Source organism: Geospiza fortis, unplaced genomic scaffold (genome assembly GCF_000277835.1).
Source record: "Geospiza fortis unplaced genomic scaffold, GeoFor_1.0 scaffold72, whole genome shotgun sequence".
NCBI lineage: Eukaryota > Metazoa > Chordata > Aves > Passeriformes > Thraupidae > Geospiza > Geospiza fortis.
The window spans coordinates 4,077,837-4,094,244 of NW_005054338.1; the positions used below are offsets into that span (position 1 = coordinate 4,077,837).

The 16,408-nt window shown below is 36.4% G+C and overlaps 1 protein-coding gene across 2 annotated transcripts in view; it reads right to left on the bottom strand.

Annotated features, from left to right (window-relative positions):
• CADM2 (cell adhesion molecule 2) overlaps positions 1-16,408 on the bottom strand; it is a 115,037-nt gene that overhangs the window by 34,699 nt on the left and 63,930 nt on the right. The window contains exon 6 of one of the 2 annotated variants that reach the window (XM_005422371.2): positions 15,500-15,619. The exons of the other annotated variant lie outside the window; for it this stretch is intronic. Coding sequence (XP_005422428.1) covers positions 15,500-15,619 — 120 coding nt within the window. The remainder of the gene's footprint in view (positions 1-15,499; positions 15,620-16,408) is intronic. 2 annotated transcript variants of the gene reach the window in all.

The following is a 16,408-nucleotide window of genomic DNA, read 5'->3' on the forward strand; positions in this document are numbered from 1 at the left end:
GGCATTTCTTAAGGTCCACCCCACATTTATGAAGTGACAAAGCAATGATTTCTGTTTGGGTTTCTGCCCCCTCTCCTTGCTTGAAAATCATCCTTTCTCTCCAGCAAAAGGCAAGAATGCTGCAGGGTCAGGTGACAGAGACAATGACACTGTAGAGCTCTATCACTTGTTTCCTGGTAGTGAAATAATTAATACCACTTCAGGTGCCAAATGAAAGATTTTTATGCTCTTCACAGTCCTGAAATACCTCCAGCTATTTTATAAGTGGCTTGTGAAAATAGCCTTACTGGGCAGGAGGGATTAGGGGGCATTACCCCCTTTTATTATGAGAGGGAAAAATATGCATAATCTCTCATAGATTTTTATACATACTTTGACACTGAAAATTATGAACCTTTCTGAATTTAATAATAAATTTTACATGAGCTGCAAGATGACCATGCCTTTTTGCTAAATACTCTCACTACATTAAAAAAAATCAGTGGAATAGAAAATGGGAATGTTCAGCATATGAGTAAATAGTTTTGTTTTAAATTTCTGTCTTAAAAATACAGTTGTACAACTGCTTTCTAGCAGCAGTAATATTTAGCATTATCTACTATGGTACTGCAGATGTTCAGATATATATTTGGAAAATGAGTAAAAATTTGAAGTCAAATTACTTTTTCTTTCTTTGAAGCAGGTTCTGTGGACACTTCAGACAGAAATTGGGTCTTATCTTAATATTCACACCTTATCAAAGTTGTGAAGTGCTACATAAAATGAGCAAATAGAGTAAATGCTTGATAAGTACATAATATAAATGCTTTAAGCTTATCATGAAAATTATTTATCTATAATAACACAGACTGGGTGCCAAGAAAAAAGAACAAACCAAAACCCCTCATTTTTGTTCGCCTTTTCTTACTATGCAATCACTAAGTGGGGAAAAAAAAAGCAAATTAATGGAATATTTGGGCATGATTACACCACAATGTCTTCTAGACAACCTTCCAAATAAACTTTCTTAAGTAAAGTTCAAAGAATGGGATTTATCCCTAATGTCAAACAGGGTCCTAATGTCCCACAGACACACATGGATTTGAATTAAAAACCAGATGTAGCTTCCCTGATTTCCACAGGATTGCTGATACACCACAGTGTGGGTGGGTTTGCAGGATCAGGGCAGCATCTGCAGCCTGACTACTGCCCCTTGTCCAGAAGACAAGAAATCAGGTCATGGGAAGGCACCTAGAAAAGCGTTAATGTTAAGAATATTTTGAATTTTTATGAAGTCACAAACCAATTCAATTAATATGTAATCCTAATGTATGTTGAATGTCATGTAAAACTAACAAAAAGTTCTTAAATTTTAGTACAAGCCTGACAAAATGTAAAGTTCAGGCTGAGTAACACTCTGCTGGACTGCAGGTGCCATTCTTTGCCATGCTCTTGCCCTGCTATGTATGTAAGGGGTGCTGCCAATGCAGCACAGCTCTGCTGCTGATACATAATTTTCCTTTTGATTGCTGAAATAAAAGCTGTGGAATGCAGTCAGGATTAGCTCACATTCCCACAAAAGTGAGTGGGCATCACGTGTTTTTCTGGGACTTGCCACCTTACAATCTCAAAAACCCACTGTTTTCAGTCTTATATACTTTAATTTTTAAGTTTTTATCTGTATTTTTCTTCCACTACAATACAGGCAATGCAAAAATAATAATTAATGCTAATGAAATATCAGCAGATAAAACTGAGATCTTAGGATAGAACATATTGATGGAAAGAATAAATTTATTGATATGGGCCAATCAATTACAAAAAAAAATAAAGAATAGGTGCTTTTTTGGCAGAAAAAGTGTTCGTTCCATTTGGAAAATTCCATTTACTACATTTGCGAATAAATAACTAATCCACAGTAATTTTTGACCTAGATCTGATGTCTGAAGTTAAGCTTTAGTTGATGTTCAGGGCTAATGAAGCCAATTCTTGGAACTCTCAACTGACCAAGACTGAGATTATTTGACTGCCATTTTCCTTTTTCCCTTTTTCCAGCAGCCATCCTTTTAACATACTTTTAATATTGCAATATGGCTAAAATAACTGCCCTTTTCCAACACTGGTCTTTTGAACACAGTACAAAAGAACCTCTTCTAACCCTTATAAAGAGAATTAAAATAGCTTTTTCAAGCATTAAAAAGCCATTTATTGAAGGGATCCAGCAACAGATGGGGAAACGTATGACTGTAACCCTTCTAAACGTTTGTGTGCCTTTTAAAAAATTACATTATTCCATACCTTGAACCCTTTGATTATAATTTATTTGGAAGGGAAGATGACCTAAATTTTCACGTGTGATATTAAATGTAAAGCTTAGATCTTTCCAGGAACCTCTCTCAACTGGAGGTTTGCAAGTTCCAGTGTAACCTTAGGCGTCTGCTGTGGCTGCCATGATATAAATGCTAGGGATGAATAGAATACAATGGAACAAAATAGAACAGAACAGAAAAGCCATGGTGAAAGGGACCCACAGTGATCATCCAGCCCAACTGCCTGATTGCTTCAGGCCTGACTCTCAAAAATCTTGATTGATGGCATTGTCCAAAGCCTCCTAAACACTGACAGGGATGGGACATCGACCACCTCTCTCTCCAGGAAGGCTGTTTCAGTGCTTGACAACTCTCTTGGTAAAGAAATGTTTCCTAATGCCCACTCAGAATCTCTCCTGGTGCAGTTCTGAACCATTCCTGGCACTGGATGCCAAGGAAGAGATCAGCACTTCCCTTTCCACTTTCCCTCCTCAGGATCAGCCTCTTTGTCTCCAGACTAGACAAGCTCAGAGTTCAAGTAAATGGATTAATGCCAATTCTGACTCTGAAATGAAGACAGAAATTGAAATATGGCATATCCACAATATTACCCAGAGTACATTCCTTTTTAAAATGAGTTAATCAATAGTAAAAGTAAGATAAATAAAAAGTGAATGATAAAAAGTGTGAGAGAGAATTATGAGGTTGAAATGGGCAACAACAGGGAATTTGATGTCACAATGCACAGAAGAAGCCACTAATTTTCTTTCATCCAGCTTTGTTTTTTCCTATTGCCTTCCTCAACCATCTTGGCCAATGACAGACCCATTGAATTCTAGACACTTGTGACTTTATATACTAATTAAGAGTTTACCCTGGATTCTCTATAAAGTTTGTGAAAGCATGAAGAATTAGCAGCATCATTCTATAGCCAACAAGACAGAGAAAGGTTTAAGACGTGTCCAATCCTACAAAAACTAAATCAGAAGACCCGAAAAGGAATGAAGACTGTTTTATATGATCTCTGTTTAAATGCTAGGTGTTGAGTATGTTTAATTTCATTTACATTTAGAGACAAAAGTGTAATAGGATTGTGTTTGAATACTGAACTAAACTCAAATACTGCCATGTATCAACCAACCATAGATTAAAAGAATTCTTTACAAAATGGTTTAATATGGTAGGATTTTGAAAGCTGTTTTGTCTAGAAACCAGGACAGTCACTAATAGGTTTAGAAGCCTACAAGAAAAGGCAACACATTGTCAACAGTAAAAAACAATTTTAAAAAACCCCTCTGAATGTATTTGAGCAGCATTAACTTCCAAAGCCCTTGAATCTGCTCCTTATGTTCTGTCTTCTGAATGTAGCTTAACAGTTCATCACTTTTTTAATAAAAAACACACATTTGAAAATGTGTTTTAGACTGACCCATGTGTTGCTCATATTATGAGCATTGTTTTTCTGTTATTATACACAAGTGCATGCAGGCATTGCCTGTATAAAAAATGAAACAAACAAACAAACAAAAAAACCAGAAGAAAAAATCTCCTGCCCTTGAACTTTCCTGATGTTCTTAATTTCTCCATAACACTGCAAATATAACAGGAGCAAGATGTTTCAGACTTCATACAAGCCATCTATTTTATTGTAGGGTTGAAGGCAAGCCCACACTACTGTGAATTTCTATTGTGTATGAATTATTCCTCTGAATGCTTATTTGGTTGAGTAGAATTATGCAGAAATCCTATAGTCCACTCACATTTCTTAATGAATATAAAGAAGCACATTCTGCATGGGAAAACAAGACTGAAATCTCTGAACGCCATAGTAGTAATTTGAAGTCAATTTTTCACAGAAATGATTTGGTAAAAATTAGTGAATACTACTCAAAAGCCCCAGAATGTAAAAAAGTGAAAATTTTCATCAGACAAAAACAATTAACACACTTCCCCACAGTCATGCTATAATACAGGGACTTGCACTAAAAACAACAAAAAATCCCATAGGGACTGGGAATACATAAAACCACTCACAGATTACTTGGCACAAGGTCCTGTGGTGGAGGAGAGCCAACCTGAATGCAATATAAGTCTAATTTCTTCTTAGTGCTACTAACTCCAGAAATATTGGGAACATATGCTTCTGAGATGAACTGGAGGGGGTAGGGCTCTGGAATTAGGCAACCCTTAAAAACTTAAATGACCCAGGGCTGCTATTGTCTTAAAAACCACACAGTTTACCCCAAAACCCCACAACAACAGTCTGACATATGGATGTCCACACACACAATAACAACTCAGCATTCACACTAACAAAACTGCATCGTAGGTGATAAATGAGTTCAGGATTGGTGGCAGTAATTGCGCCAAAGAATCTCAAAGTGCACCCAATATTTGCAATTCAACCCAGTAACAGAGTGGATTCCTGCACTGGATGCAGTAATTGACTGAAACTCAAAGCTCAATATCAGAAATGTTCCTCTGCACAGAAAACTGCACAAAAAAAAAAAAAGCTTTACGTATTCATTTTCTGTGATATTCCCATTTTATAACAAATTAATATAGTTTAAAAGCCAGCTTCTGTCAAGTATGTCCAGGGACCTGGTCCAAAGTCAACGCTAAAAGTCCATTACAGCACTTTGAATTCATTAAAATGAAACTTGTCTCTTCTTAGTTGGGTGCTGAATGCACTTCATGACCTGATGTGTATACAGTAGAGACTTGTTAGCCACAAGAAAAGAAGCATACAAAAGAAATAAAATGTCTTCCTCAAATTGTCAATCTGGGGGATTTTTCTATCTTTTCCATTTTCCCCCTTTTTTTGATATATTCCCAAAAAGATTTATATTCTGGCCTTTGTTGTCTGGGATCCTTGTCTCTTACCCTTTATGCCAGAAAAGAAAATTGTACATTAAGGTAAATTGCTACTCCTGATACTTCTTTCCCTTGACTGATGGTTTTCTATTACAGGCTTGCAAGAATTCAGACTGGAAAGAAACCCGAGCATCTTGATTGAAAAGATTTGATACATTCTTTTCAAATTCATGCTATCTAAATCACAGCAGGATGACTTGTAATCAAAGTTTTTCAAAAAGAACATAAATTTGGGGAAAAGGAAAAGGCCATTCAGCCCATTGCAAGTCATCCTGGTTAACACAGTTCTTCCAGAATAGTATCTCCCTTCTTCTTTAATGACCCCAGTACCTCCAATTCCAAACTTGGCTCAGTAGGCTATTGAAAAATTGTATTTCTTTTTGAGTGAAAAGTGCTTCCTTGTGTTGGTTCTGAATTTCATTTTTTCAGTCAGTTCCAGTTCTGCTTCCCTGTTCGGTCTTTTATAGTCAGACAAACAGTGAGTCAAGTGTTACTGAATAAGGTTTTCCACCCTGTATTTCTCAGAGTAGATGAGTTTGTAATTCTCTCTTTTTCTCAATTTTGCAGCTACAAAAAATGAACTCAACTGTGATTACGAGACCGTGGACTTCAAACCAGACTTCTCTTCCACTCCTTTCCTTTAAAGGTGTGTTTGAAGCTAATCTTTTAAAACACTGGCATTTGATTTTTGTTCACCTGTTTGCCTTTGTTGACTGCTGACACACACACACATGTGCCAGCCCCTCCAAGCACTGTGGCACCCCCTTTCCTCCACAGTGCACTCGCTGAATCTGACACAGAAAAGACATCTCAAATGATTAACACAGAAAAAAAAACACCACAAACCCAGGCATGTGATTCAGCAACTTATTTCAATGCTCTGAAAAATGGTAAAAAAAAAAAAAATTACCTAAGAATACCCTTTTTTGTATTCACAGTCTGAATAACTTCACATGCAAAAATTAATAGGTCAGGTTAAATAATCTCCAAAGTCACTCTCTGTAGATTTTGCTTTTATTTTATTTTTTTTTTTTGTTCTGGGAATGCTATAGCTTCAAGTTTCACCAAGGTCATCTTTCATCCAAAAAACTTAATATAATTAGTATCAATTCTGCATTTTGTGAGGCTCACACTGGAAGTTATTAACTGTGTTTCAAGTGGAGTGTCAGAGAAACGAAGGGCAGAGAGAGTAATCTTTTCAGCTTCAAAGGCACAGTTGATGACTTTAGTTCACTGGTTACTGAGAAAGACGTGCATTTTTTATTAAAGGTGTTAGCAATACATTTGAAACTATAAGCATTTTTCTCTCTTTTTTCTTTCCTTTCCTCATTTCTAGAACTTGGCACCACTTCAGTCTTTTTTTAATACCCTACATGGCACTGGAACAGTGGCTTTAGATGTCCTTGTTGTTAGCTATAACAATATTTAGTTGTGTACTTTTGCTCATAACAGTGAAGCACTTCATCAATACCCTGACAGCACAGAACTTGCCAAAATCTGCCTTGCCCAGTAATAAATATAAAAAAAAGAAAAGATATCAGCTTTTGCAGGTAGTGCCTTTAAAATACCATAAACAGCTCTCTAAATAAAGTAAAACTAATCTTTGTGATCCCATATAAATACAGCAACAGAGAAGGACATTCAACAGCAACCATTTGCTTAATCTTTCTCCCTGCTGTAAGAAATCCAATATATTGCCCTTAAAACTCAACATTAAAGGTGTGCTTGACAACACCCTTAAAACAAACCAAATCAAAATCTTAATAAGATCCTTAAGATCATAGATTCAGTTCTTTCAAATGAAATTCAAGAAACAATTTCAAAGCATATTTGCAGAGTCTTCTTTACAATAAATATTTGCTTTTGAGAAGAAAATGCATATGGAATGTGAAACCTTCAAGAATCAATCTATGATTGTTAACCTCAAAGAGACTGAAGAAGCAAGGCTCAAGTTTGCAACAGTGAGGATAACTACGTGCTGAAGAGAAACACCAAAGGGAATCTGTTTCCTTAGGTCCTAAATTAAGTCTACATATGTTCTGGTGCATGCTCTTTAATAAAATAAAGGTTTCTGTGTCTCATAAATCTATGAGACAGTCAACTATACAAGAATTTAGGCTAACTGACCCAGCAGGTCCCTCTGGAGTGAGCAGATCACAGATTATATCTGTGAATAACACACCAAAACTACATACAGTCCCACTGAAAATTAATGAGCTTATCTAGATGTAAAGTTTTACTTGGAAGAAAGGAAAGTACAGCCTGTTATTCTGTGAAGGAAATTCTTTGGATGTCTGCAAGCCATTGTCAAGGTTATGGGGCAGTACTAAATAACAATACACTAAAAATTGCCTGTCTCTCTTTGGACTGGAAAATCCAGATACATCCACTTCAGAGCTAACTGCAAGTGAGATTGGATAAACTCCTTTAACCAAACTGCTCATCGAGATGTAAATACTAGGTCACCAAAATCTCTTGAAATCAGTAGAATTCTGGCTTTCAAACAAGAGGTACAAAAACCTACTTTTAAAAAAGTTATTATTTTGAAAATCACATTTTAAGCACGAAGAGAGCAGGAAGTTAGTACGAATAATATAGTTTTAATATCTTGTTTACACATGAATGTTGAAAACCACTAACTTGAGGTCAGCACCCAACTAGAGGTCAGATGAAAATGGTCAGTGTGACATCAGTACACCAGTGACTCTGGTGTAGCACTTTACACAGAGCTGGTGACACTCATGACTTCAGTCCTTCTTCCCAGGGCCCTTTTTTGGAAATGCCTGTGCTTCCCTGCTAGCTGCACGTGGGGGCTGAGCAGAAGGAGAGCCAACACCTTACAGCCTGTGGCACCTTAGGCGAGGTCTGAGGCTGAACTCAGAGCAAAGGATGCTCTTGGCAGGCAGTAAAAACGCTTCCAGCAGAAGGGACTTTTAATTTGGAGAACCTCTGGCACTGCCAGTTTACAATAGAGACTGTCAGACTGCATAATTCATACAAAAAAAAGAAAAAAAGGCGGAAAAAAAGCCAAAAAAACCCCCAGTGCGATCAGAGCTTAGGCTGGGAATGTTTGAATTCCTGACGCATTGCTGAAGCCTCTCCGGAGCTCAGCTATATAATGGAATCTTTATCAGACCATCAACCAATTGTGATACTTATCTGCACAGCCTTGCATTTTGGGTTAAGTGATAATCCATCAAGGCTGGAAATCATTGTGTACTTTTTAAGTTGCCTACTTCATTACTGCAAGCTGACAGCTGGATGGATTTGTAAGCACTAGAAATATTTGTCCCAGACACAAAGAGCAGGTTCCTAATAGATGATATTATGATATTTTCTTTCATGTATTCAGCATGCCTGTAGCTTAATCTATGTTTCATTTATGATATTCATTTACTTGGCAAACTATTCAGATCATGAAATCTATCTTTATTTGTTCCAGAAAGCAACGGCCTCATTTCATGAATAATATGACCAAATAATGTGTAATAATGATGACGGTCTTCATCTTACATCATAATGGCTGTTAAGCAGAGAAAACTGCCATGTTATAAATGGCACAGGTCTCTGCTTTAGTTTGTAAAGGTAAAAATTGCAAAGCACAAGTACTTTTCATGGCAATGGAGGTAACTAGCCTCATGTGGGTCATGTTGCCAGAATTTTTTTTTTTGGTGGTTAGACTGCATGAGTAATGTACATGTTGCCTTGAGGATCACTCTTGGATTGATATTACAACTATAAAACATCTTTTAAAAGTATCTGAGAACTGGAAATTCCACACAGAAGTATTTGGGTTTGATTTGGGTCTGCTCACAACAGACATCAGGGTATTTCTGTTTCCATTTTTCAGCATGTAATGATAATGCCGTTTTATATTTAGTTTCACACTGCATGAAAAATTCCCTCCTTCCATAACCACACTCTGCTGCTACTTACTGCCCTGTTGCCTCTGAGACACAGGAAGATATCTCAAGTGGATGCACCAATACCTCAAATTCCTAGCCTTAAAAAAAAAAAAAAAAAAAAAAAAGGCTATTTTTATATTATGTTTGTAGAACCTCTTGCTTGGAGCTGGCATGGTTTTGGTCTGTGATCACCATGCATGCAAACACATAATGTTTGCCATTATTCTAATTCTATGGGGACATAGAAATCTGTAGGAATGCAGCCAATAAAGTATGAAACTGCTTGAGAATATTTGTTTTGGTTTTTTTTTTAATCTCGTTTTTTGTTTTGTATTGTTTTTTAGGGGAGGAGGGGAAAGGGAGGGGTTTAATGTTTCTTTTTTTTTTTCCAGATTATGTTATAAGAAGGTTTTCCTGGCTCTGTATCTATCAGACCTGAAAACCAAAGAGCTCTTTGAGTTAGAACAGATGCTACAAGCTCCTCTGTTGATCTTAAATCTGTGAGCTTTGAGAATTCACAGCACTAATTGCACCACTAAGCCTGACTAGTGGAATGAAACCCTAATTAAATGGTGCTTCAGAAAAGGAACAAATACTGTGCAACCCCTAAAATGGGCACTGTGGATGACTGTGGAGAACTTAAGAAACTCCAAGTCCTGTTCACAACAGGTATATTTTGATATAAAAATATCCAACAGTTTGGTCTACCAGCTGGTTGCAGATGCCAGGGAAGATTTTCCAGCCATTACTCAGCAGTAGCTTGTGGATGTTTCTCCTGGGTAACAGCTCTGACCAAAACAGCCCTGTTCAGAGATTTTGAAAAGAGGGCTGGAAAATAAGTTTGAGATCTCATCATGGTCTAACATAGCTTTATCATGATTTTTTTAACACACCATCTATACAGCTGAGGAACAAGTAAATTGTAAAAGTAATAGTAATGAAAGAAATCAGTATAAAATCAGGAGATGGCAGTTCTTGAAAGATGGATGATGAAGACTTGAATGTCTAATGGAAAAAAAAATGTAAGGCACTGTTGTTTGAATGTCAAATTGTTCATCCTGACAAATCTAGACCTTGGGTAAGCCACTAGGAGACTAGTGCAAAAGTAGGGAGAAAGAAGAAATAAAACCTATAAAGTTCTACTTTTCCTACAGTGTTTGAATAAACCCAGCCACAAATTATGTTTTATGTTACTGCTACAGCTATAAAGTAGTATAGAAATGAACTGGCTTTTAGCTGGCTGTCGTAGGAAACTGCTTTTAACGTTAGGCAAGGATCATTTTTATTATCAGAGGTGAATGCAAGTAAGCACACACAACTATATTTAAAGTGTAAGTCTACCCTTATCTCCTTTGCCCCTCACATATTCTATAGCTTTTCCTCACTTTGTTGTTTCTCTTTGTTAATATCTCAGCCTGCCAAGTTATATTAATCAGATTATGAGAAAGAAAAATAAAATCACAAGGAAAGAATTGGTAATGTTTAGTATTTTTTTGATAGGAAAAAGTATGAGGACTACAACTACTGTTCAAGTAGTTTCTGCATTTAAGCTGCCTATAATGACACAGTTATTCTATAGGGTTGGGTTTAGTTTTTTTTTTTTTTAATAGAGACTTTAAGGTAAAACTAGGGGAAAAAAAGAAAGTAACATAATTTTTTAGCTAGGATGGTTGTCATTTACACTATTAAATAGAAATATTCACACTTAAAGTCACAATAGTTTTCAAAATGAACACATCCTCAAACCCCTCCTTATGCCACTGTAAACTCCCAAGTTTAGCTCCACAGATTTCCTTTAAGAAATCTTTATTTTATACCAAAGCTAAACCAAATAAAAGCAAAGTGGATTATACTAATGCAGAGATTTCACTGATATATAAATGTGTGCATTTTTTGGCTTTGTGGTCACCCTGACAAATAAACTCTTGATCTCCCCAGTGCAGCTGCCTGGGAGCAGCATCACGTCTGTGCTGCACACAACAACTTCTGGAGATGTTTTCAGGCGCTGCTATATAAAGCTTTGAACATTCTGGTACAGCCACCATCCAAGTGAGTCAGCTGAGCCTGAGTCACTCTGATACGTGCCATCAAACGGAAAGGATCTGTCTTTTGAGATTGGGTTTGACATTCTTAAATTTCCACCTGTTTGGGTGGTGGTGGTGGTGGAGGTGAGGTTTCAGTCTTCAGCAATAAGTAAAAATAAGCAAGTTTTATAACCTCTGACTTTTTTCGTTCCTTGATAGAAATAGGATTGAAAGAAAACAAAACAAAAAAATGCTCTGCTTGTGTGTGTGGGGGGGTGATTGACATAATGAGAGCCCAAGGGAAGGTTTTATGTACATTTGTGTGCACAGGCTTTTTCCCTCTGTGAATACAGAAACAGAGCTGTTCTGGCTTCAGGTGGCCTCTCCTAGACTGTTAATCACAGCCCCTCTCCCCCTACAGGACTTGGAAAGATTGGCACAGTACCATCAAAATTAACTTTACACTAACAAAGCATTTCTCCAATGCAAGCATCCCTTGTTTCACTGTTGGGGCAAATCCACAATCCTCTTGTGCCTCTTCCCAATCATAAAAGAGAAAAATTGCATGGATCCATGCACAGCTTTCACAAATAACATTACATAAATTTGATAGAAAGACTGATGTACATACTCATACAGTATATAATTACTCTTTCAGTAGTCCTCCAGATTTGTTTCTTCTCCTCATACATTTTATTCTCATTTTGTTGTACATTCCTCATCATGGTTATTAGGCTTTAAGATACCCTTGACAAATATATAAAGGGCAATATTCCTCACTGGCATCAAATTATGTTTAGGATTTTTTGAGTTAGTAGGTAATGTACCAGTAAAAGAATAATTAATTCCTGAAGGATTGTGCACAAAAACAAGCATATCTTTTCTGAGAAAGTGAAAAGTTTGACTTAACAGAAAGTTTATGAATTATCATGCTGTCATCCAACTGGATCAGTAGCCTTTTTCTTGTTGTTTACTACATGCCAGGCAAATCAGGACAGCAATGAATCACATGGTTTCAGAATTACCTCATAACTTTTGGAGAATTTTCTTTCCCATGAATTAAGGCTTTTGGTAAAGAGGAGGTACAATAATCAGAATGCAAAATGCCTTGGATTCACAGATTCCATTGGCTTTTTACACCCTGTATCTTATGCCTGCAAAAACATTTCCTGTGATGGGATGTGAAGAGATGAATACTCAAAGTGGACTATGCAAAAGTCATGCAGAACAGAGGAATGTCTTGTAAAGCTTACCTGAGGAGATTCTTAAGTATTAAGCACTAATTTCAGAACAAAATTAGTCAAATCTGTCTAGAAACTTTATTCTGCCAGTTATGGGAAACCCACTTCAAAGATATTATCAAATAGCATACACTACTACGGTCTCTGGAAAACGTGTTTCCTTAAGACATGAGGCAACAAAGCAAGACAAACACAAAACAAAACAAAAAAGTTTTGCTGTTTGAGAATATATGGATAGTTTCTCAACTTAATGTCCTTATATATTCTTTCATGCCAAAAATCTTGTTGTAATATGAAGCAGAGTTATCAAAGGAAATTATGTTTATGCGCCACTTTGTGCTCAGCTAGCAACCCATAGTACTGAAAAACCTGATCTTCTCTGCAATGGCTCTTATGTCATTTGTACCTCTGTGGGGTGGGGTGGACATTGGAGATGAGGTTCAGTCTTGTATTTCAGGATGGCAGAACCCCACAGCAGGCACTGAAAGTCTGTGAACATTATTTGTTTACAGGTTCAAGATAGATAGGGGATCAGGAGACACAAGTAGGTGCACCCTGTCCAATTCCCTCTGCCATGGGAATAAAGCACTTTGAAAGAAAGTCAGGATGAAGAAAGTCATAGAACTTGAATAGCTGAATATCTGAAGTCACTGTCTCCCATGCATATACAGTCTCTGCTAAATGTCTTTGCCACTAATACAGGGAATCATTTTCCCCGTGAACTTGGAAAATTACTCTTCATCAGAGTCATATTGACTTCTGCTTTGAAAGCAAAACCAAACAAGCTGGTGCCTTCAGCTTCTTTGCAGAGCATATCCATAAGTTTGCTGTCCTTGTTCTTTGATCTGTCTCCCTTTGTGCTCATTTTTCACTGTGACATCCCCTGCTACCCCCCATTAGAAACAGCACTCCAGTTGTCTTCCACTGTTAGCTAAAGCACCAATTACTTTGGCCTTGTCCTCATTATTCACTATTAATTTCTGTATTTTTGTTATTCATCTAGTGTATTTCTAAGTACTTTTGTTTTATTAAATTTCTCACAACTTGCTCATTTCATTTTGCACCCAGTTTCATACTCATTTTCACATTTCTTCCACATCGATATCTTCCATGATTTATGTTCATAGTAACCTTGTTTTTGTGTTTTAGTGAGGTTTGATATCTTAAACTGTTAAAAAACCTAATTTCATTCGTTTATTTTTTACTTTGTTATATTTTATATATTATTTTATACTACATGTATAGTAGTATAAAATAATATATGAAATAAAACTATATAATATAAAATTATACTACATGCATGGTAGTATAAAATAATATATAAAACATTTTCTCTCTGCATTAGGATAAACAATCATTTTCCTTTCAACACAAGATTTTGAGGAAACATACGTCCCACTCTCATTTGTTCCCTTGATTATCTCCCCAACAGACTCTATCTACCACCTCCTTGAGATTGAAGTGGTCTCACTTTTTTAAGCCATTTTGCTGCATTCACTTCTTTCTTTCAGGGAAAAGTGAGTGCTCATGTTTCAGCAATTGATCACCCAATTTCCTTTCTTTACTTTCTATTAAAGCAGCATCTCTGTGAGTGTAGCATCAAATTGCATGCATTCTCCCATGTGTTAGAGCTGAAACACATGAAGAGTTCCCCTGTTTCAGACTGTTCTATTGATACTGGACACACAAATAGTGAAAATCAACACTCCACAGGAAAGAAAATGAGGCCCTAAACCACACTTAGGAGATGAGACAATGCATTAAAAACATCAGTACAATCATAACAATGACATAGTTATGACCACATAACAAGCAGAAGAAAACAATTCATGAAGGGCAGCAAACTTCAGCACAGCACACCAAGAGCATCGTCCTTCCAGGATGTGAGCCCTCAGAAAGTTGGAAGCTTCTGTGCTTTACACAAACCACTTTTATAAAGACAATTCCTGTCATTCTAATCCTTTTCAGGAAATGTTCCTCCTGCAACCTCTTAGACCCATGAACACTGGGCTGTTTTCCATGGTCTATCTTTCTCTTTCTGAAGGAAAAGGACTACTACAACACTAAAATAACAGCAATTTCACATTAAAAGTAATATTAAAGATTGGAAAATGTAATTTTAGGTCTGATGTCAGTTTACCACATGAAGGCCACATTATTAAAATATCTGTGCCCTGTGGAGGAATAATTTAGGTGATCTGATACTATGACAATTTTTATTCTTGCTAGTTAGGCATGCCACTACAACTGACTAATAACAACACATCCAAAAAGAAAAGATATCATAGCTGTCTTAAGTTTCCTGACCTAACTGCACCTCATCATGTCAATACTTGCAGTGTGGCAAAATAATAAAATTTCCTCTCTTCTTGGGCAACGAAAGCTTTCAAGAGACCACATAGGAACCTTCTGCCATTTACCACGAGAGATTTGTAGCTACCCAAAAGATGATAATCTGCAAAACCTTCTGCACACATCTTCCCTATTTAACAGTTATCTGATCAGTCACTGAATAAAAGAGTAAAATAACCTTTATATTTTGCTCATAAAGAAATGAAGCATTACTAGAAACATATGAAAAGCTGTAACAGAATAAACCCCAACAGATGGGGGTCAGGGAGGGGAGAGAGAACTTTTAGCTCATTTACTCTAGCTCTAGTGAGATAACAACACCCCTAAATAAGGAATGCCTTGAACTGTAAAGGGCTAACAAGGGTGATACATCACAGTGCCTCTTTGTTATCAAGCAAGATTTCATCAACAGAAATTCCAGTGCTGAGACACCTAACTTGTTTTAAATGGTAGCACCCAAAATAACCAGCCTTAAAAAGGTCACGTTTATTTAAAAATAGCTTGCTTGCATTTTACATTAAAGTTAATTTGCTAACCTTAAAATATTAAATGCAAATGTATACAAATAATTTAAGCATCCTGTCAAAGTTCACATACATACTGCTAGAGCAATGGCAACATTCAAGGTCATATGAAATCTTTCTTAACCCACCTATCACCCTTTGGATTATTCTGTTAAATATATACTGAGCTGAACACTTGCACCCTCTCTTCAGCAATTTCTATCCTTGTTAAAAAACAAAAAATCAAAATCAAAGCTCTAATTTCCTCTTTATCATGTTCTTCCCAGGCCATAACAAAGAAGGATACTGTACCTCTGATGCTGGTGGCTGTTGCCGATGTGGTTGTGCTGGCTGTTAAGGCTACATTGGTTGTGACTGTTGCAGTGGTAAGGGAGGGGATGACAGTAGTGGGAAGCAAAGTGTTGAAAACATCTGGTGAGTGGAAAAAAAAATATAAAATAAAATCATATCATGCAAACAAAGGAGAACCATAACAGTGGTTTAATTTGTAAATACAAGTATGTTGAAAATGACTAAATTAAAACATGATTAACATAAATTATTACAGGTACAACAGGGTACCTTTAAATTCTTGACATTTATCACTCTCAATTTTTATAGTCAATCTTTGAGTACACAGAATTTAAAACTCTGTTAAAATGACCACATTTCCACAGAACAAGAGAGTGACAGTTTAAGTGACAAGAATCCATTTCTTTGCTGAGCCATTTTAAATGTCTCACGTAGTAGAAACCATATACAGATGAAACATGCTGTGTCAGAGTGGGAGATGGAAAAAAACAACACCATCATGCTAAAATAAACACACACATGTTAACGAGAAATGGCTGTATGTTAAAACACCCACTTTCAGACAGACTCAATGAAGGGAAAAAGGGGAGAAAATTCTACTAACTATAAGAGCTGCTTTTTCCAGATTGCTTTTCTTCTTCCCACACATTTGCTTAAGACACAGTTGTCTGCTAAGATCCAGAGCAGAGTATATTTCAAAATCTTTACCCTAATTTGCAGGCACAGTCATCTTTCAGTCATTCTTAATGCTTACAATTTGTTGTTAGTACACATCAGTATTTTTCTAAAACACCTTCAAACTAAAAATCAGAAATGATAATAATATTACTGATAAAAAAGCATACATGCAAGTCAGAAAAAATTAATACAAAAAATGGTTACAGCATCCTATAAAACATTTCAGGTTTT